At 43.9% G+C, this 24,017-nt stretch overlaps 1 protein-coding gene across 1 annotated transcript in view; it reads left to right on the forward strand.

The window, feature by feature from the left end:
* FAM91A1 (family with sequence similarity 91 member A1) overlaps nt 1–24,017 on the forward strand; it is a 253,107-nt gene that overhangs the window by 201,417 nt on the left and 27,673 nt on the right. The window contains exon 21 of the mRNA XM_069220714.1: nt 6,112–6,219. Within this exon, the coding sequence (XP_069076815.1) occupies nt 6,112–6,219 (108 nt within the window). The remainder of the gene's footprint in view (nt 1–6,111; nt 6,220–24,017) is intronic.

The raw sequence follows: 24,017 nt of genomic DNA on the forward strand, positions 1-24,017 counted from the left end.
AATGCCAGGGTGACAAATGTTTCAAACTATATACAGATCTTTATTTCGGATGACATGCAGCATTAGCTTTTCAACAAGTAAGTTAACTGAATTTGACAGCATTCCTTTCGCTTAAACGTTTTCATTTGGACTAATACCTATAAGAAGACAAGACTATTATATCGGTGCCAGATATACATTCCACAGTGAGGCTCGTTTCGCTAAATAACAATTATCCCTATCCAGATTTGTGTAGAGAAACATATTGCGAACCCTGGTAATGAGACCATTGAACAGTCAGACAGTGCCTTGAAATATCTGTGTGAGACTTTCGCCAGCCTTTCAGACATGAGAAAACTCATTTGAAATTGACACCTGCAGCATTAGTGCCACTTGGAAAAGAGCTGCAATTATTTTTTGTATTTTTTTTAATGGTTGAAATCTAATTGCTGGGCCTCTGCTGAAATCGGTGGAGTGCAGCGTTTCTGTGTATATTGTCTCTCTCAGTATAATAATAGTTGCTAATCCCCATGTGCATGCTTTTAAAATGAATTTCCTTTGTAAACTGTGTGTGCCGTGCAGCATATTGAACCATTTTAGTACTTGGTAAGACAATCTTATGAAAACCTGGAGTGATTAGAAATACACCTAGGTGCAGTGGAGCTGCTGGGAGTGCTGTTGTTCACTCTTCCTCCTGCTTTTGTACCCCGAGAAGCCTGAAGCATTTTTACCACACAGGTCCAGAGGGGTTGAGAGCAACTGTACAGATAACACATTGAAGCCCACACCTGCTTGTTTAGTTGCTATTCCTCGTTTGGTACAGAAGAAAGTAAAACTCATTATTTAACCCATTGGCTGATTACTATGCTATAGGGTAGTGATATCTGAGCCTTACCAATTAAAATTCCCAAGTATGGGCATCCTTGCACTTGAGTGGTTTTTCTGCAATTTTATCTCTGAAAACTCCATTCTTGCAAGAATCATAATTTCCAGGAATTCTTAGTACAGCATACCAAAAGACCTGACCAGAATGAAGCTCCAGACCTGGCTGATGAACAGCGTGACTTGTAAGGCCATCGATGGGCCCTTATTCCTCTTGGATCTTTTTTGACTCAGCAGAAGCTTTTTACCAAGTACTCCCAAAAACAACTTTCGAGGCCTTGGACACCAAGACGAAATTTGACCTCCATGAAAAGGGCAAAACCGGAACCAAGCCAGGGAAGTTATGCACACTGCGCTCTAGGATGCCTAGCATTTGCCTCTGAACAGCTACTCTCCATGCTTTAGCTGATTCTTCATTCCATGAATTGTGACCTGAAGGTAAGCACATCTGATTTCGTGGAGACTTAGTAGGATGTAGTTTTGGGATGACCACTGCTCAGTGTCTTTACCAAGTCTTGGAAGGCCATTTCTTCGTGCACCTGTATTACTGTGTCCATTCACAAGTTATCCTAACAATCATCGCTGTCTGGCAAGAACAAATTCATAGCACCACTTTTTCTGACTTATCCATTCCCTCTAGAATAGCATTAAATGCCATAGTTTCTCTAGTAATAATATTTAACGCCAATTCCTTTGATCGAGTTTTCTAAAGAGTGTTGTCATGGCTGTTTGTTTAAGCCCAGCACCACCTCAGAATGCCTTGAAATGAGCCCATACTACTGAAGAGAGAGGCAGAAATACTTTAAGACCATTTGTAGGAAAGTACCATCTTTCTTGCCAATTTTACATGTATGTCAGTATGTTTTTGCCTGTCTCACTGGGGTCCTGCTAGACAGCACCCCAGTGCTCATAGTTTGTGGCCTGAATGTGTATGCCTGTGTAGTGCCTAACTGTGTCACTGAGGCTCTGCTTATCAGAACCTCAGTGCTCATGCTGTCTCTGCCTTTAAATTTGTCACTATAGGCTAGTGACTACATTTACCAATACTGATTGGCATACTGGACCTCCCCTTAGAAGTCCCTAGTATATGGTACCTAGGTACCCAGGGAATTGGGGTTCCAGGAGATCCATATGGGCTGCAGCATTTCTTTTGCCACCCATAGAGAGCTCAGACAACCCCTTACACAAGACTGCCACTGCAGCCTGCGTGAAATAATGCACAAGTTATTTGACAGCCATTTTCACTGCACTTAAGTAACTTATAAGTCACCTATATGTCTAGCCTTCACTTGCTGAAGGTTAGGTGCAAAGTTACTAAGTATGAGGGCACCCTTGCACTAGCAAAGGTGCCCCCACATAGTTCAGGGCCATTTCCTCAGACTTTGTAAGTGCGGGGACACCATTACACGTGTGCACTACATGTAGGTCAATACCTATATGTAGCTTCACAATGGTAACTCCGAATATGGCCATGTAACATGTCTAAGATCCGGTATTGGGGAGTCAATTCCATGCATCCTGGGGGCTCCACTATGGACCCCCAGTACTGCCAAACCAGCTGTCTGGGGTTTTCTCTGCAGCTACAGTTTCTGCCACCCCACAGACAGGGTTCTGCCCTCCTGGGGTCTGGGCAGCCCAGTCCCATGAAGGCAGAACAAAGCCTTTCCTCTGAGAGTAGGGTGTTACTCACACTCCCTTTGGAAATAAGTGTTAAGGGCTGGGGAGGGGTAGCCTCTCCCAGCCTCTGGAAATGCTTTGGAGGGCACAGATGGTGCCCTCTTGCATAAGCCAGTCTTCACTGGTCTAGGGAACCCCTAGTCCCTGCTCTGGTGTGAAACTGGACAAAGGAAAGGGGAGTGACCACTCCCCTGCCCATCACCACCCCATGGGTTGTGCCCAGAGCTCCTCCAGTGTGTCTCAGACCTCTGCCATCTTGTTTTCAGAGGTGTGGGGGCACTCTGGAGGCCTCTGAGTGGCCAGTGCCAGCATGTGACGTCAGAGACCTCTCCTGTTAGGTGCATACCTGACTAAGTAGCCAATCCTCCTCTGAGGGCTATTTAGCGTCTCTCCAGTGGGCTTTTCCTCAGATTACGACTTGCAAGAATTCATCAGGGTTCCTCTGCACTTCTCTCTTTGACTTCTGCCAAGGATCGACCGCTGACTGCTCCTGGACGCCTGCAAAACTGCAACAAAGTAGCCAGAAGACTACCAACGACATTGTAGCGGCTAATCCTGCCGGCTTTCTCGCCTTTCCTGGTGGTGCATGCTCTGGGGGCCGCCTACCTTCATCCTGCACTGGAAGCCACGAAGAAATCTCCTGTGGGTCGACGGAATCTTCCCCCTGCTCCAGCAGGCACCAAACTTCAAGTTCACCGGTACTCTGGGTCCCCTCTCATCTTGATGAGCGTGGCCCCTGGAACACAGGTGGTGGACCCAAGAGACCCAGACTTTCCAGTGGTCCAGCTGTCCAAATTTGAAGGAGGTAAGTCCTTGCCTCCCCTCCCCAGACAGTAGTGCTGTCTACAGGGTGATCTGCAGCTACAAGGGCTTCTGTGCACATTTCCAAGAAATCGTGCATGCACAGCTGAGTCTAGATCCCCAGCACTCCATCCTGCGATGCTCAGCTCCCTGAGTTGACCTCGGGTGTCGTGGGACCTCTCTTTGCAGTGTTGAGACGACCGCCGTGTTCAGTCTTCTTGAACCCGTGTTCAAGGACTTCTGTGGGTGCCTCCCTCCTGTCCGTGGGCTCTCTACATTGCTGAGGGCCCCCTTTGTCTCCTCACCTGAGTGGCAACATCCTGGTCCTTCCTGGGCCCTGACATCACCCTTTTTCTTCAGCCGCGACTCTTGCAGGTAGCAAGGCTTGTTTGCGGTATTTTGACAAGGAAACAACTCTGCATCCTCCAGCATGGCATGGGACATCTTCTGCACAAAGCAGAACCTCCTACCTCTTTTCGTTGTTGTAAAACCTGCAGCTTCTCGCAACCGTAGGCAGCCATTTTGCACCTTCATCCGGGGTTTAGTGGGCTCCTGCCCCCCCAATTCCTCCCCCAATTCCCCCCCACCGGACACGTTAACAACTTTTGGACTTGGTCCCCTTCCTTTGCAGGTCTTCAGGTCCAGGAATCCGTCTTCAGTGCTTTGCAGTCTGTTGTGGTCCTCGCAAAATCCTTTATCACGACTTTAGTGTGTTTTGGGGGAAATAGTAGTACTTTACTCCTACTTTCCAGGGTCTTGGGGTGGGGTCTCCTTTACACCCTTGTATTGTATTGTAATAGTATTTATATAGCGCTTACTACCCCTGACGAGGCATCAAAGCGCTTTTCGGCAAGTAGCACGCTACTCCGGAACCCACAAGAATTAGTGATGGATTAGTATTGGGAAATATGAGTACAGTTTTAGTATTATGAGTTAATTTGAGCCGCAGATATGAGAGTTTGTTAGTTAGATTGACTGGAGTAATAGAGTGGTGGAGGAGGAAAGAAATCCAGAAGTGTTAATTGGGAGTATATCCCTCATTTACTCATCCCAAAGGCTTGGGATGAGTAAAGGGGGATGGAGGAGGGAAGAGTCTGTGGAAGGGTTAGGGAGATCATAGTAGCAGGGTGAGACAAATGCAGGCGAATTTAGTAGGGTTGTTTGGGAGGTCATGGTAGTAGAGTGAGGTTTGGTGAGTTAGATGTGGAAGCTGAGAGAAGAGCTTAGGCAGAGTTATTTAGGAGATGACAGTAGTAGAATGGATTTGGGATGAGTCAGAGTGGGAATGGAGGATAGCTTGATAGAGACATGACATATGATGATGGGTAGATAAGTGTGATAAGATGAGAGCAGGGATTCATAGATATCTAGTATAACAACCCACCCAGGAGTTGTTTTCTCAAACTCCCAGCGACCCTCTACACACTACACTTGCCTAGGGGTGCATTTGTGGTTTGCATTCCATTTTCTTAGTATATGGTTTGTGTTGCCCCTAGGTCTATTGCATCCTATTGTGTTTTACAGTGTTTGCACTACTTTCTGACTGTTTTACTTACCTGATTTGGTTAATTGTGTATATTTTGTGTATGTTACTTACCTCCTAAGGGAGTATATCCTCTGAGATATTTTTGGCACATTGTCACTAAAATAAAGTACCTTTATTTTTAGTAACTATGAGTATTGTCTTTCTTATGATATAGCACCTATATGATATAAGTGGTATTGCATGAGCTTTGCATGTCTCCTAGTTCAGCCTCGGCTGCTCTGCTATAGCTACCTCTATCAGCCTAAACTGCAAGAACACTACTGCACTCTACTAATAAGGGATAACTGGACCTGGCATAAGGTGTAAGTACCATTGGTACCCCCAACAAGCAAGGCCAGCCTCCTACACCATTGGATTACCTTTGAGGTCTCTTTGTGATGGTGTTGCTAGACCTTAGTCATAGAATATTATAGCCTACAACCACACTCCTCTCTTACCCAAACATTTGTTAAAACGTGTAGAAAAGATGGTCGTAATTGTAATAAAAATGACCTTAAAGTAGAATTCTATGTCAGGAAAAAAACCTTGCCCAATGTATACGAGACAAGAAGTTGTAATAGATCATGTTAAGGACTTTATGGGCAGGTGGATGTTGAGACTAGACAGCAAGTCCTTCCTTGTCCCAAGCCATGGAAATCAATTTTTGATGATGGAATAGCGATGAGATAGAATGCTACCCAGAGGTATTAGTTGTGCCAAGAAGCATTGGATAAAGCACTTTGATCCATCATTTTTATGCTGTCTTATGTAAGCACTACCCCTCACCAGACTTGCTCAGGCTTTCCATGCCCACATATATTTAGCAACTGGTCTCAGGTAGGTAGAACGTGTTATCCTTTCTTAGACGTTGCATACACAATACTCATTTGCTGTAGCATTCTCCTGTACTACTGTTACAGCTACTGGACCGACTTCCATAACTCCCCATGCATCACCAACTGGTGGTCAACCCCAATATTAAAATTATTTTTATACCAAGATATTTTTAACAAATTAGAGATCTGAATCCTTTAATAAAAGCTGCAGACCGAGTTCTAAATGATAATATTCATGTAATTGTTGTTTCTTTAGTCAGACTATTAGCCTGCATACCCAGAATAAGGTTATGTCTGACCTTTTCTCAAAGTCCCTGTTGTATTCTCTTGTGCTGCAAAATTAACCCTCTTGTTCTGCCTGTCACAGAGGACAAAGCTGAATTTAGCCAAATTATTTTCTCTCCTGTCTAGGTGAGTCTGGGTTGACCTCGGGCTCAGATGTAAATGGAAGCACAGAGTCATTTGAGATGGTGATTGAAGAAACCACCACTGATTCTGCGGTCAAGCAAAACATTGATGGTAATGGCACTAAATTAACTTGACATGAATTGTATCTATGGGCTGTGACTTCTGTCTTGAAGTTAATTGTCTTGTACCATTTTAAAATTCACATAATTAGGCAGGTGAACTTTGTCTTCCCTTTTTTAAAGTGTGTTCACTTTGCAAAATTACATGCAGTTAACTTTATGCAAGCGTGGCGTGTGCTCAGCTGGCACAAAAGGATAGTTGGTTATTGAAGACTGCAACAGGGAGGTATTACAGTAGTGGATGATGCCCAATTTCTGGGCCAGAGACATAAAAGAAATGTGTCAGAGATGGGGAAATAATGGTTGGAAATGAGAGAGGTGTTACCCAAGTGATGTTGAGGAAAATGGCAGAACTACCAGTGGGCTGGAAAGTGATATAGTAAGTGTATTCTCTCTCTCTAATGATTGTATGCATGTTTCGATATTTCTAAAGCATTCATCTAGCTGGCTAGCAACAAAATACTATACAGAAGGCAAGCCATAGGAGGGATGCACGGGCGGAGGGTACAGGGGAAGGAGGTAGAGCTAGTGGAAGGGGTGATAAGTCAGTCCTCTCACCCCTAGGTAGTGGTCCTGGGCGAAGTGAGTTTTCAGTTTCTTCCTGAAGGAAGGGTTGGTGCTGTCCTGATGTAGGAGGGTATGTTACTCCAGATTCTCTGGTATAGGCTGAGAAAGTAGTTTTCTTGTTTTGTCCTTCCTACAGTGTTCATTCTTTAATCTGGCGTTGTCCAAGGTCCTCGTCTGGCACTGACCTCCGGGAGTTGTTAGTGGGAAGGCTAGGTAAACAGGGACGTTGATGTTGAAGGCCTTGTAAGAGCTGCAGCTGGTCTTGAAAATGATCCGAACTTGTAAAAGGAGCCAGTGCAGATCCTTTACATAAGACTGATGTTTCAGATTTCTTCAGCTGCACGATAAACCATGATTCTTCATGAATGTTTCCTTTCATAGGAGTGAGGGTTATCTTTAGGATGCCATTTACCAGGAAATTGCTTCCATCTAGCTGGGAGATAACTAAGACTTCAACTGAGGTCTTGATTGGTCTTGATTGGGAGAAAATATTTCACTTTTTTAGGAGAGAGTTTTATGGATTTTACGTTAAGGGATACATTTGTGTTAGTATTTTTCTTTATTGAATTTATATCTGTGTATCAGTGTTTATTTTTCAGAAAAATATGTTCGATGGCATCTGTCGCTGTAGATACGCATGTTCTGCAATAGCTCGCCATCTGGTGTTGGGCCGGAGTGTTACAAGTTGTTTTTCTTCGAAGAAGTCTTTCGAGTCACGGGACCGAGTGACTCCTCCTTTTGTCTCCATTGCGCATGGGCGTCGACTCCATCTTCGATTGTTTTTTTTCCGCCATCGGGTTCGGACGTGTTCCTGTCGCTCCGAGTTTCGGAACAGAAAAAATAGTTAATTTCGGAAGATTTTCGTCGGTATTGTTGCGTTCGGGATCGGCGTACTTAGATTCAACACCGCATCGAAGATCGAAGAGCTCCGGTGCCCTTCGGGGTAGTTTTTCGATCCTCCGTCGGGGCCTGGTCGGCCCGACCGCGTGCTGAGGAACGCCGATGGAACGGACCCCGTTCCGTTTCTGCCCCAAATGCCACAATAAATACCCCTACACAGACCAACACTTGGTCTGCAACCTGTGCCTGTCACCTGAGCACAGCGAAGACACCTGCGAGGCCTGTCGTGCGTTCCGGTCCCGAAAAACACTCCGAGACCGTCGAGCCAGAAGACTTCAAATGGCGTCCGCACCGACAGCCCAACGGGAGTTCGAGGAACAGGAAGAGGAAGGTACCTTCTCGATCCAAGACTCAGACTCCGAAGGATTCGACGATACACAAACCGTGAGTAAGACGTCGAAAACCACACAAAGAAACATTTACAAGGCCCAGGGGACGCCACTGCCACCAGGCCATGGCTCAACCCATAAAATCGGTGACCGACCGTCGGCACCGAAAAAGGCCCAGACAGTGCCGAGATCGTCCGACTCCGGTCGAGACACCGGCACGCAGCCTTCTCGGGACCGAGAAAGTGCTGGAGACAAGCCTCGACACCGAGATGCCGGTGTGGACACGGCTCGACGCCGAGACAGCGGCACCGAAACAGATCGACGCCGAGAGGTTTCGGCCCCGAAAAGGAAAAAAGTCACCTCGGAGCCGAAAAAACACGCAGACAAAGTTTCGATGCCGAAACAAACTGCAAGCGACCCAGCTTCAGGCTCTTATACAGAAGAGCACTCGCTAACCTCCCAAATGCAGAAGCATAGGTTTGAGGAAGAGCTACAAGCAACTGATGCGGACCATACGCAAAAGCGTATCTTCATTCAGCAGGGGACAGGAAAAATAAGCACCCTTCCCCCCATTAGGAGAAAGAGAAGGTTGGAGTTCCAGACGGAACAAGCACCACAACCAAAAGTGGTGAAAAGAGTTACACCACCACCCTCTCCTCCGCCCGTGATTAACGTTTCACCAGCACAAACGCCATCACACTCCCCAGCTCACACCACCATGAGCCAGGGTGACCAAGACCAGGACGCATGGGACCTATACGACGCCCCGGTGTCAGATAACAGCCCAGAGGCATACCCTACAAAACCATCTCCACCAGAAGACAGCACCGCGTACTCTCAGGTGGTGGCTAGAGCAGCACAATTTCACAACGTAAGCCTCCACTCAGAACAGGTCGAGGATGATTTCTTGTTCAACACACTCTCCTCCACCCACAGCTCCTACCAAAGCCTGCCTATGCTCCCTGGTATGCTCCGGCACGCAAAAGACATATTTAAGGACCCGGTCAAAAGTAGGGCAATCACACCAAGGGTGGAAAAAAAGTATAAGCCGCCTCCTACGGACCCGGCTTTCATCACAACACAGCTGCCACCAGACTCTGTTGTTGTAGGAGCAGCTAGGAAAAGGGCCAACTCTCACACATCTGGAGATGCACCACCCCCAGATAAAGAAAGCCGCAAGTTTGATGCAGCTGGTAAGAGAGTCGCAGCACAAGCTGCAAACCAGTGGCGCATCGCGAACTCCCAGGCACTACTTGCGCGCTATGACAGAGCCCACTGGGACGAGATGCAACATCTCATTGAACATCTGCCCAAAGACTTCCAAAATAGGGCAAAACAAGTGGTCGAGGAGGGACAGGCCATCTCCAACAACCAGATCCGCTCCTCCATGGACGCTGCAGATACAGCTGCACGGACAATTAATACATCTGTAACTATCAGAAGGCATGCATGGCTCCGAACGTCTGGATTTAAACCAGAGATTCAACAAGCAGTTCTCAATATGCCTTTTAATGAAAAAGAACTGTTCGGTCCAGAAGTGGACACAGCGATTGAGAAACTCAAAAAAGATACGGACACTGCCAAAGCCATGGGCGCACTCTACTCCCCGCAGAGCAGAGGGAATTACAGCTCATTCCGTAAAACGCCCTTTCGAGGGGGGTTTCGGGGTCAAAGCACACAAGCCAGCACCTCACAAGCCACACCGTCCAGTTACCAAGGACAGTATAGAGGAGGTTTTCGGGGACAATATAGAGGAGGGCAATTCCCTAGAAATAGAGGAAGATTCCAAAGCCCCAAAACCCCTACTACTAAACAGTGACTCACATGTCACTCACCCCCTCCACACAACACCAGTGGGGGGACGAATAGGTCATTATTACAGAGCATGGGAGAAAATCACTACAGACACTTGGGTTCTAGCAATTATCCAACATGGTTACTGCATAGAATTTCTACAGTTCCCTCCAAACATACCACCAAAAGCACAAAATTTAACAACACACCATTCCAATCTCCTAGAGATAGAAGTGCAGGCACTATTGCAAAAGAATGCAATCGAATTAGTGCCAAACACACAAATAAACACAGGAGTTTACTCACTGTACTTTCTGATACCAAAGAAGGACAAAACACTGAGACCAATCCTAGACCTCAGAGTAGTGAACACTTTCATCCAATCAGACCACTTCCACATGGTCACACTACAAGAAGTATTGCCATTGCTAAAGCTGCACGACTACATGGCAACTTTAGACCTCAAGGATGCTTATTTCCATATACCAATACACCCATCGCACAGGAAATACCTAAGGTTTGTATTCAAAGGAATACATTACCAATTCAAGGTACTGCCTTTCGGATTAACAACCGCACCAAGAGTCTTTACCAAATGTCTAGCGGTAGTCGCTGCACACATCAGAAGGCAGCAAATACATGTGTTCCCATATCTAGACGACTGGCTAATCAAGGCCCATTCGTTAATAGAGTGCTCAAATCACACAAATCATATCATACAAACCCTCTTCAAACTAGGGTTCACCGTCAATTTCACAAAATCCAAAATTCTGCCACGCAAGGTACAACAATACCTGGGAGCCATAATAGACACATCAAAAGGAGTAGCCACTCCAAGTCCACAAAGAATTCAAAATTTCAACACCATCATACAACGCATGTATCCAACACAAAAGATACAAGCAAAGATGGTATTACAACTCCTAGGCATGATGTCATCATGCATAGCCATTGTCCCAAACGCAAGACTGCACATGAGGCCCTTACAACAATGCCTAGCATCACAGTGGTCTCAAGCACAGGGTCACCTTCTAGATCTGGTGTTAATAGACCGCCAAACTTACCTCTCGCTTCTGTGGTGGAACAACATAAATTTAAACAAGGGGCGGCCTTTCCAAGACCCAGTGCCACAATACGTAATAACAACAGATGCTTCCATGACAGGGTGGGGAGCACACCTCGATCAACACAGCATACAAGGACAATGGAACGTACATCAAACAAAACTGCATATCAATCACCTAGAACTTCTTGCAGTTTTTCAAGCACTAAAAGCTTTCCAACCAATAATAGTTCACAAATACATTCTCGTCAAAACAGACAACATGACAACAATGTATTATCTAAACAAGCAGGGAGGGACGCACTCCACGCAGTTAAGCCTGTTAGCACAAAAAATTTGGCATTGGGCAATTCACAACCAAATTCGCCTAATTGCACAGTTTATACCAGGGATACAAAATCAACTCGCAGACAATCTCTCTCGAGATCACCAACAGGTCCACGAATGGGAAATTCACCCCCAAATACTGAACACTTATTTCAAACTCTGGGGAACACCTCAGATAGACTTGTTTGCGACAAGGGAGAACGCAAAATGCCAAAACTTCGCATCCAGATACCCACACAAACAATCCCAAGGCAATGCCCTATGGATGAACTGGTCAGGGATATTTGCTTACGCTTTTCCTCCTCTCCCTCTCCTTCCTTACCTGGTAAACAAACTCAGTCAAAGCAAACTCAAACTCATATTGATAGCACCAACTTGGGCAAGGCAACCCTGGTACACAACGCTGCTAGACCTATCAGTGGTACCCTGCATCAAATTGCCCAACAGGCCAGATCTGTTGACACAGCACAACCAAAAGATCAGACACCCAGATCCAGCATCGCTGAATCTAGCAATCTGGCTCCTGAAATCCTAGAATTCGGGCACTTACAACTTACCCAAGAATGTATGGAAGTCATAAAACAAGCAAGAAGGCCATCCACCAGGCACTGCTATGCAAGTAAATGGAAGAGGTTTGTTTGCTACTGCCATATTAATCAAATACAACCATTACACACAACTCCAGAACATGTAGTGGGTTACTTGCTTCACTTACAAAAATCTAACCTAGCTTTCTCTTCCATTAAGATTCACCTTGCAGCAATATCTGCATACCTGCAGACTACCTATTCAACTTCCCTATATAAAATACCAGTCATTAAAGCATTCATGGAGGGCCTTAGGAGAATTATACCACCAAGAACACTACCTGTTCCTTCATGGAACCTAAATGTTGTCCTAACTAGACTTATGGGTCCACCTTTTGAACCCATGCACTCCTGCGACATACAGTTCCTAACCTGGAAGGTGGCATTTCTCATCGCCATTACTTCCCTGAGAAGAGTAAGCGAGATTCAGGCGTTTACTATACAGGAACCTTTTATACAACTACACAAAAATAAAGTCGTCCTAAGGACCAATCCTAAATTTTTGCCAAAGGTTATTTCACCGTTCCATCTAAATCAAACAGTGGAACTTCCGGTGTTCTTTCCACAGCCAGATACCGTAGCTGAAAGGGCACTACATACATTAGATGTCAAAAGAGCATTAATGTATTACATTGACAAAACAAAGAACATCAGAAAGACTAAACAACTCTTTATTGCATTTCAAAAACCTCATGCAGGAAACCCAATTTCAAAACAAGGTATAGCCAGATGGATAGTTAAATGCATCCAAATCTGCTACCTTAAAGCTAAACGACAGCTGCCCATTACACCAAGGGCACACTCAACCAGAAAGAAAGGTGCTACCATGGCCTTTCTAGGAAACATCCCAATGCAAGAAATATGTAAGGCAGCCACATGGTCTACGCCTCACACATTCACCAAGCACTACTGTGTAGACGTGTTATCCGCACAACAAGCCACAGTAGGTCAAGCTGTATTAAGGACATTATTTCAGACTACTTCCACTCCTACAGGCTGATCCACCGCTTTTGGGGAAATAACTGCTTACTAGTCTATTGCAGAACATGCGTATCTACAGCGACAGATGCCATCGAACTGAAAATGTCACTTACCCAGTGTACATCTGTTCGTGGCATCAGTCGCAGTAGATTCGCATGTGCCCACCCGCCTCCCCGGGAGCCTGTAGCAGTTTGGAAGTTACCTTCAATTATTTATATATGTATCATCTCAACCTTAAATAAGTGCATACTTAGTCACTCCATTGCATGGGCACTATTACTACAATTCAACTCCTACCTCACCCTCTGCGGGGAAAAACAATCGAAGATGGAGTCGACGCCCATGCGCAATGGAGACAAAAGGAGGAGTCACTCGGTCCCGTGACTCGAAAGACTTCTTCGAAGAAAAACAACTTGTAACACTCCGGCCCAACACCAGATGGCGAGCTATTGCAGAACATGCGAATCTACTGCGACTGATGCCACGAACAGATGTACACTGGGTAAGTGACATTTTCATTATGGCATATCTGCCTGAACCACAAAGGTTTCAAACAGTTCAATGCTGAACTGAATGGGAATCACAAGTTCAACATTTTTTCAAGAGTGGAGGAGTTGTTTGCACAGAGGGGAGCTATCTGCAGACTCTCTTTTAGGACAAGCTTGTAACAAAACATATGAACATTTTGAACCAAGGCACCACAAACGCAGGACAACAGAGATATGGCAGTGTACATGAGACTTGCAGATGGCAGGAGATATTTAAATTATGGGGGCAGTGATTTTGATGAAGGAAAGGATGTTCAGGCAGATGAAAAGAAAAGTAGTTGTTTAATCATCCTGGTTTTGTGAGGCTTGCAGTTCATAGTTTGAAAATTCTCTAGGACCTCATCAGACCAATTAAACAAGTGACCTCAAAGGCTTTATTTTTGTGGTGTTTACCTGAGCCAGGGTGAAGGTGAAAGTTCACCTGTTTTGAAAACCCCTTTCAGTTCTAAATGATTGGAAAGGTAGTCCTCCAAACCCACTCTTTGTTTCCAAGGCTCAAGGACTTTCCCATTAATCAGGAGATGGGGACCTCCTCCCTTTGTTGTGCTTGGCCTCAGCTGACTGCTATGGAGATGGAAGAGTTCTCTGCATGGTAAGAGATATGTACCCCTGCCCTGAGCACCCTACTGTACTCTTGTCAGGATCTCTAATGCAAAGTTGTGTCATAGGTGAATATGGATCATGCGTGTGTGCCACGACATAGGCCTGTCTCATGGACTTCGGTCTTTTTGGACTGAGAAGGGACCCCAAGGCTCTACCCTCGTAGTGGTAGAATGCTACTGCCTTCATTAGGAGTTTAGTAGTACAGATGCAGTGGTGGCAACACACAGTGTAGTAATCGGTAGTGGTGAACAGGACCTTTTTACATTGTGTCACTGGAGTGAGGCCTACAGGCTCACTCACCTTTTTAAACATTCTGCTGATGTGTACTTAATGCTGAACTCACTGTTGGCCTGCATCAGGTAGATGTGAAGTGCTGTGTAGCACAGGAGTAGCGACTCTGCTTTGATTATATGTATGCCTGGGAAAGGTACAATACAAGGATGGAGCAGTACATGTGTGGCTAGAACATGTAATGTACGTATGCCTGAGAGGACTACCTTACATGAGAGATGCAGTGCTGCGCAGTGCACGTGCAGGGAAAGCATGTGCTTGGGGGTATGTCTGCTTGAGTGGAGTACAGTAATTCTAGGTTGAAGTGTTGTGCAATGCACATGGTGAGTGTGTGTGCTGGCAGTTTGTGTTTTTAAAGAGCGCTCCCTGATTAAATATAGAAAAGCTTCAGTGCTGAACACTGCGCACAGACTGAGTGTGTGTGCTGAATGCATGTGTATATATATGCATGGAGGAACAGTGCAGGAAAAAAAGTGTGTTGTGAATGTACACTGAGTGAGTGTGTCTACAATGGTTCATTACATGGAGGTCTCTGGGTTCCATTTTGGGAAGCCAGGTCCTGCTTGGTGAAGATATCAGGAGGAGAGGAATCTCCTCGGACAGATTTGTGGAATACTACATTCCTGTGAGCTGGGTGGGGACACATTGGAGGGAAAACAAAGAGACTATGTTTACAGTTCAAGAGACTGCCCTTCACAAGGAAGGGGCCTCAGGAGGGGAGATGGGTCTGATAAGTGAATCCTAAAGAATAGGACTGGGTTTCTGAGATTAACCTTTTCATTCATTTCATGTGGCTGACGTTCAGGTGTGAACTGTGGTCACTCCAATTAATTATGTTGTGGACAATCGGCTTCAGAGTTGTGCCTGCTGTGACAGACATCTTTCATGAAGAAAGACAAAAAAGGGAGTGCTCACTTCAAAAGAAGCAGAACCCCAACATAAAACTTCAAATTCTCAGACCTTAAATCACATGTAGTGACTGGAAAAGCACTATATGAAGGGGAGGCTGAGCCCCCAAAATTTGTCATCTGCCAAGCATCCAGGTGGGCAGTGTGAGAAGGGGAAGCTCTGCACGACTTCTGCCTGTGACTAGGACTGGGACAAAGGCATGCTATTCTCCGTGCTGGGTGAGGGGACATCATCCAGGGAAACCAAGATCACCTGCCCTGGAACCTGGAGCACCATTGATTGCCTGCTTGTCAAGATCAGTGTGCCATGTGAGGAAGAGGAGAATGATGGAGGGAAAGGTGTCCAGTGGTGATCCATATAGAGAGGACTCCTGAAGCGATGTCTGAGTAGAGCAGCTGCTCACCTCTCGTGTCATTGCCCGTGGGGTATGCCAGGAGAGAGGTCTGCCATGATCTCAGCTGTGTGAAGCGCACTGTGCGGGAAGCACTAGGCCCGCACCATTGCGCCACAGTAACCTCCGTATTCCAGAAGGGGCAGCTAATTAAAATAATTATGCCGTAGAGAGACTTGTGCCCACAGTTTTGAGGGCAGTCGCACTGAGGAGTCTGCACCTGATGGTAAGCAACGCACCAACCCTGCATGCCATAAAGGGCTACCAGTGTCACGGTGACCAAGTATTCGGGTCATGACCTGGATGAGAGGATCACTTCAGTTACCAACAGGTCTAGTCCACAAATGCACCTATTTCCCTGAGGATTTTGCACTCTCACCAGATCTCCAGTTGGAAACCATGAGAATTCCAACACCTCCCACTTCCCAACGCTTTGTTAGGGGAAGAGTGAGTTACTGCAAGTGGGCCAAGTGGGAACATCTACGATCTCTGGATAAGCCGACATCGTTGCTCATAGGAGAGTGCCTGTATCTGCCAGATGCTGCCATGCAAACTGTGCGTGGCCTTCTTTCATCAAACAGGATCCAAACTCAGAAGCGCCCTTGCAGCGGGCATTCGCTGTACACTTCATACCACTGGAGCACTTAGGACCATAACTGAGCCTGTGGGGCCCCAGGGAACTTGCTGCTTATGGTGCTGCCACACCATAGACCCTTGTGACTAAATCCTAAAGAGTCAAAGGAGAACTCTTGAGTACGGCCCAGTAGTGAGCATTCCCTGAACGTGGCTTAACTACTAGAGCCCTATCTCAAGGGAGATTGTGCTGTTGCTCTTGAATGTTGTATCCCTTCACATGTGTAGAGTTTGAAATTACCCTTTTTTTTGTTTTTGTGTTTTTAGAAAAGCAAGTATTTGGCTGGACATTGATTTATTCGTTCGTACTGTTTGCACTTTGAGTTATGAGTAGTGTTCACTGACTGACCTGTATTTACATCCACTCCTGCCGCCCCAGAGAGTCTTGACTGCTTGACCATAGCTACCACTGAGAGTCAAGTGCAGAAGGAACAGTTAAGTAGGCCGGCCCTGGGAAGTCATGAGTAAAAGGCCTCAACCACCACTGTTGGTATCAGTAATGCCTGTTTTCCCCGTGGCCCTCTGAAAGGGGTTCTGAGATCTGCTGTTCTATTCATATGTGCCGGCAGAATGCCAATGGAGGGCTAGTGTTCGTTTCCTTCAAAATGCTGCCACAAAATTTAAATGACAGTGGCAGTGGAGTTTCTGAAGTGTGAAAATGATCTCTTATTTTCTCAATCTCTTGCTAATTCACATGTAGCTGCATGAAGGATGCAATTCAGAGCTAGCAGATACATTTCTGGGGACTGGATCTGCAGGCTATCACCACTGTCCAGGTGGCAAAAGACCAATGCTTGAGTGATCAATCTGAATTCTGGTTCAGGGATGTATGGCTTTGCTTTCCGAAAAAAGGGGCAGACCTTCCAAGCTGTGCAAGTCTTTCTAGCAACATGTGTCCGAAAATAATACCAGTCCTCTGTAATACCTCCGTAAAAAAAAAAAAATGTTGTCCAGAGATTATCATTTTTGATTTGTGTTTTTTGATCATTAGAGAAGTAATTTAGCTTGGGTAGACATTGCTGATCCGTGCCAAATTTTTCTGGACGACATTTTAAAAAATGGCAGATGTGTTGCAGTGATGGTGTAATATTTCAGGAACCATGAGACCTATAGACTTCATTTTGGTGTCAAAAAATAGGTTTTGGGGGTAAAGCAGTCTTATAGAGACAGAAAATAACTCCTCAGAGCAACCCTTCTGCCATTTTCCAAGATTGTGGCTATAATAGAGGAAGAAGCGACATATATAGAAATGAAACAAATATTCATGGTTTTTAATCCTTTCATGTATACACCAAACAATGTTTATGATCTGAATATGATAAAAAATAATGTTTATCACTCCTGTTTTAGACACATTTTCATAGTTCAATTTATTTATTTGTTTCGGCAATCGCTTTTGGTACATTTGCAAAATGCTGAACATTTAAGAGCATATTGACAGGAATATTTTTTTATAGCACAGGTTTTGCAAGTACATGTACATGTAAGTTCTGTGGGCAGAGGCTTTAGGTTTTAGCACCCCATCAGTATCTTCCTAACCAAATTCACACGGATATTTCTCTACATATGCACGATCCAAAACATTTACACATCTGTCCTAGTAGAACGCTCTTTTAATGTTTCCATGCACAGAATATGACGTTGGTGAAAGGTCACTTAGCGAGACTTATCTCTTGAATTGATTGTACCGAAGATCGTCAAATGTTTGACAGTTAGTACTCGTTTTCCACACACGCACAAGGTATTTTTCTACGTCTTTAGAGTCGCATTCTTCTTCTGTCTCAGCAAATCCTTTTAGACACTTTACAGGTTCTGCAGTTAAGGCTCCAAGCTTTGTTCCAATTTGGCTCATAGTGTCGTCACCCGTAAGAGTATGTGCCTTGATAAGAACACTGGTCATCTATGGGTCAAGTTTCTTGTACAGAATATGAAACAGGATTAAGTGTCTTTTCTCACATGTTCTATAAAGTATCCATACTTCTGACAATACTTGACTAATGAACACTGCAACAAATATGTTTAACACACCAATAACTTCTGTCATTTCACAGTACATTGATTCAATTGGAACCATTTTAAACAACCCACTCAACATGTGGCTCAACTCGAAGGTCAGCTTCCTCCAATTTGCTGTTAAAATATGGCCCGTACCTTTTGAATATATCTCTACAGGCACAAACTCCTCATTGACAATCATTCACTTGCAGTAATTGGAAATTCACTGTTCACTAAAGCATCAGTAATGTTTTGGCAAGCTAACATCTCCAAGTTCATCTTGTTCGATGTTGATTACCAGAATTTATGAAGTTTCACAGGTAAAGGTGTAGAATTTTTGATCTAGGCAAGGTCAATTGTTACACTTGTAGACATTAATCTGATTCGCTCACATTGTTTGACAGGTAGTTCAAGATAACTGTCAAAGACAATGTGCAGTTCTTGCAAGGTGCACACTGACCTTGATATCTGTAGAACTGTCTGAACGACCTCTCTGAATTTTTGCATGGATTAATTTTTAACCATTAACCATTCGCAATTGTGACATATAGTCCACAACAGCTGCAGTTTTCAATGAGGACACCTTTTCAAATTGAAATTCTTCAGGTGAAAGGAGTTTGTGCTTCACTCGTTTGGTTGCAGCATCTCCATCAAATAATTTGTTTGTTGGAAGAAGATCATGCAGCAGAATGTCCTTGATAAATTCACCCCTTTCTTTTGCTACATCCATCTCTCTATGTGCTTGTGAATTGTTTTTTTTTGTGTAACCTGTTTTGTAGTGGCTGATTGGACAAAACTCTTACTATGGCACTTAAAGTGTGGAAGTTTAGCTTTAGTGATTATGTCAAACAGCCTTTTCTCTTTCAATACAAATCTTTCCTGCTTGAGTCCTGCATATAGTTTAGATCACTGTTCCAGGATATCTAGTATACGTGTCTTTATATCGTTGTCCACATATTGTTGTGTCACAAAGTTGTGTAGTCCCATAGGCTCACTCATTTAAAATAGGTTTCCTTGCTTCTGTGTGAAATGAAGAAGGTTGTCAACATGTTTATTAAAATGTTCCCCTCTCTTTCTCACAAGTTTGTGGTGAGTAACAATTTTATGACTGTCCATTAATTTTCAATTTGTCATATCTCTGAAAACATTGCAAATAGAAAGGACTTCATGGTAAACTAGCTGCCATTGAGCAGTACATTCACTTTTATGTTTCTGACTAACTATTCCTTGGAGCTTTTCTGTGATCTTTGGATTGTCTGTTCCAGTTTCATATCTGGAGCCATAGCTTTGAACCTTCCCTCTCTATCTTTCACCACTAAATTTCTTTGGATGAATTTTCTGTAGAGGTATGGTTTTCCCACCTCTAGGTTTTTCACTCTTTTTAAATACCAGGCCCATATCTGAGGTAGTTTATGCAATCAAATTTGCAAAACACAGTTTTCACATGCAGCTCCCTATCAGCATGTACAAAGTTTTTCACTAGAGCTGTCATGTGTAGAACATTTCCCCAGTACTTGCAAAGTTTGATTTTTCTTCACTTTCTTTGACAAACTATACAAACTTGGTTTTCAGGTTTTCTGATTTTGAACGGAGTGTATTGAACATTGCCTGGCTTTGCAGTGTCTTTTGAATGAAGTGCACCCTGTGACTTGTTCACTTCTTAGATACAATATGCAAAACCTAGTTTGTCATTTTTTTTCCAGAAAGCATTCCAATGTAGTGTTTCTATAGCCTCAGATATGATGAACATACCTTGTATAAAGCAACATAATGGGTTCCGCTTAGTACTGACTTGGACAGTTTTGCTTCCAAGGATTTCAGCCTCAGAAAGTACATCATCTATGCCACTCTACTGAGATAACTTCCTGCATACAAATTTTGTCATGTGGAAAACGCCCATCATTGAATAAAGATCATCAAATTCAACTGGTTTGCTCATAAAAATGTCTGCTACAATATGGATCAACCTTCATCACAGAAAATAAGCAGGATAGGCTAGTCTTCAGGCTGAGCATGCACATTTTGGAAATTTATTAGAGCTGTGTCTGCCATTGCGTAGTTAGTGACTGGAGATGGGATTACTGGTAAAAACCATACCACCTTCAGTGGGATGGCATTCTGGGAGATGAAAGCATGAATTCCAGCCCACAGGAAACTGTCTTTTCTTCATCCTTTAGTCCGCACCGAATAAGCAATATGATGAATTCAGTTAAATCTGCTTTAGAGACCACAGCATCAGGTAGAAGAAGATCCATGTCCTCAGCCACTTCAAAACGTTCTGCTAGACTGGGACGTGTTGATGGCTTGTAGTGATTTTACACACGTTGACAAAGAAGCTGTGTTATAAGTTTGCAGCCTTGTTTGTTTATGCCTACAGCTGACACAGCTTGTTTTCCAGCAGCTACTTCATTTGGTACAGTCTTGATAAAGCACCATGGCAGTATTATGTGTGTAGGATGTTCTAGATAAAGAAGAGCTGTCTTCAAAATCAAAATTATCAAGATCAGCAATTGTAAATCCTTTCCTGGTAAAGTGACTTGGAAGTGGTGTGCTTTGTGATTTTCAAGATTTTACAGCATGAGCTGCTAACAAGTTTCTGCTCCGTACTGTCATTATAATTTGTTGATACACCAATCCTATCCATTGAAGTGATTAGCTCTCTATTTTTGCACTTGTCATTAATTGCTTGGGCAGTCATCATGTGTAGCAGTTTTCTTTTTGCAGTGACGTAACTCATAAAGCATGATTTGGAAAAGACAGTACATTTGAACAGCATAAGCCTGTCAGTTCATGGGATTGTCTTCTGCTTTACCTATATATTCAAAGCCAACATCAGTGTTAAAGGCTTCTGTTCCAAACTTAAGAACTTTAGTTTGTAACGGTTATGCTTGCTGAGATTAAAAAATGGTGTAAAATGTTTAAGACAACATCATGCATTCTTGTTGATTCCCATGATTTGCGGAGCTCTGGGGCATTGGAAAATTTGTCAGTCCAAAATATAAATCTTTCAGGACATTTCTTAAAATGGTTCTTGTCTATTTTACTGCATCCTGTGATCCTATGTTGGCAGCAAGAACTTCAGGAGTCAATTCAGCTGAAAACACCATAAGTGGCTCATTCTGTTTTTTTAGACTGACAAAAACAAGTTCTGTCATTGCACATTCTCACCAGAAAAATCTGAATTCTATTATTATGGAAAAACATAGCTGAAGGCTGACTGTTAGGTTGATCCTGGGAGCTCTTTGCACATTCATATTTTCGAATGTGTACACACATGCAGTTCAGGTGGGCATACAAATCCAATGAAAATACATTCACCTCGCTGTTTAGATCAGGTACTCAGCTGAAAACTTCATCTTGGCAGAAACTAGTTGCAGATAAAAACATGTTTGCTCTTTGAAACTCACATACCCTGTACTTTGTTCTTTCGTAAATCCCTTTGGTCCTTGTTCTGGATAAGACATTGAAGATCCTCTGCTTTCGGATCAGTTGTTGGAGGTGGACGAGTGGTAGCCACCAATCTTTGGCCATTGGGTTTTCTTGTCACTTTCTCAGAAGGTTCATATTCTTGTTGTGATTTACTGGTTTCTACTATTTTTTTCGAGGCTTTTTTCCATTGTATATGACTTGTAGCACTTGTTATAATGATATAATATTTGATCCTCTTCACTCATCAGTTTCACATTTTTGGAATCTTCGTCTTGCCGTATTTCTGCAGCATCTAAAACTCTCTTCTGTCCAGCCGCAGTTTGTTAGTTTTTCTTTCAGATTAGTTTGGCATATTACACATTTTTTTGATGTTGAAGGAGTCCTCAGATTTTGTAGTTAGCAACATTCTGTGAGGAGGTAAAGATCCTCTTCTACCACCTGCTTTGTTCACCTGAAACAAAAACAATATTAAAGTAAGTTGAGCTGCCATTTTGGAAAATGGTGGAAGAGTTGCTCTGAGGAGTTATTTTTTGTCTCCATAAGACTACTTGACCCCCAAAACCTATGTTTTGACACCTTAATGAAGTATATAGGTGTCCTAGTTCCTGAAATATTACATCATCACTGCAGCACATCCACCATTTTTAAAAATGTTGTTCAGAGAAAATCAGCCCGGATTAGCAATGTCTACGCAAGCTAAATTACTTCTCTAATGACACAGAACACAAATCAAAAATGAAAATCTCTGGACAACAACTTTTTTATGGAGGTATATCAAGGGGGAATAGAAACTGAAGACTCTATCAATGCTGTCAGACAGCTCTGAGGTGAATCTATCAAACTTAATTGGTATGAGTAATTGTTATACTTCTGGTATTCTTGTTGATCAGGACAAGGCTTTCCTCTGCCTCACCTATATGTCACATAGGCTGGTGCTCAGGGTTGTCAAAAGCTGTAAATGGATGATGAGATCAGAAGATAAGGTAGGGACAGGATGGTACTCTTCCAGTTCCCTCGCATACTAGGTAGGAAAGGTAATGTGGGTGTTCACTTTGTACAGTGCTGTGTGCACCTCTAATGGCCAATTATCTCTTTGGCCTATCTAGTTAATCTACAAATACAAAGATTGACACACTTACTCTACATTCTTAACATCTTAAGAAATGCCATAAAAGGCTATAAAAGAGTTAAAGTAAACCACATTGAAGTTAGAAAAGTCCAGCACGTTCATCAAACTATAAACACATTAAAACTACAAGTTCCCAGAATAGAGATAATGTGGGGTTCATTTAGTGCAGGACTGTTTGTACACCTAATGACCAGATACCTCTCTGACCTATTCAATTATTCTAAACATACAGAAAGTTAGATGTATCCATTCTACATTCATAAAACATCAAAAACTTTAATTATTTCTAAATTGACTGTTGTAATATTATTTCAGGAAACATTCCTTACACAAGCACAACTTTCAGGTTAAAAATATCATATTATACATACAGTAGGCCATTCAATAAAACACTCATTTGAATCTGTTCAATATCAGAACTATTGTCTGCAGATTTCCTTATCTAAGTGAGTTTGTGTGTTGCCATGATAGGTCGGTTTCTCAAAGCAAATTAATAATGATTAAATATTAACCCCTACGGTGCCCTGGACGAGGTGATCTCATCTAGGGCACCGGTTCCCGGGTACCTTGGACGAGATCACCTCGTCCTGCACCCGGGAACTGGGGGGAGCGCTAGCACTCCCCCCATGTGCTCCCCACCCACTCCTCCAAGGCAGGGATGGAAGGGGAAGCCCTTCCCCTTCCACCCCCGACCCCCCCCCCCACCCCCCCTGACAATCACAGAGGGCCTCCTCCTATCGCGCTCAGTGCGATCGAAAGAGAAATGCAAAGTATTCTCTTTCGATCACGTGGGGGAGGCCCAGAGAGGCTTCACAGGGAAGGAAAGGAATTTCCTTCCCTTTGAAGTCTCTCTCAGCGTTTCAAAAGACGGATTGCTTGCAATCCGGCTTTTGAAACGCCCCCTAGACACCAGGGATTTTCTTTCTTTTTATGAAACGGGGGGGGGGGGGGAGGGGGGGTTAATTTTTTTGGAAGGCCTTCTCTGCCCATTATTAGGCCGATCTGCCCCTGGGGGGGGACGGAAACCTCTAGGCACCAGGGATCTTTTTTTTTTTTTTCTTTTTTTTTTTTTCTTTTTTTTTTTTTTTGGAGGTGGGGAGCGACCCCTTAGGCAAGGGTCGCCCGCCCCCCCCCCCCCCCCCCCCCAGGGGGCAAATTATATTTATTTAGGCCATTTCTGCCCCCCCGGGCCTATTTTTATGAGGCCAATCTGCCCCCAAGGGGGACAGAAACCACTAGACACCAGGGAGTTTTTTTACGTGAATTTCACGCAAGGGGAGCGACCCCTTAGGCAAGGGTCGCTCCCCTGGGGGG

This window comes from Pleurodeles waltl, chromosome 2_2 (assembly GCF_031143425.1).
Source record: "Pleurodeles waltl isolate 20211129_DDA chromosome 2_2, aPleWal1.hap1.20221129, whole genome shotgun sequence".
NCBI classification, from domain to species: domain Eukaryota; kingdom Metazoa; phylum Chordata; class Amphibia; order Caudata; family Salamandridae; genus Pleurodeles; species Pleurodeles waltl.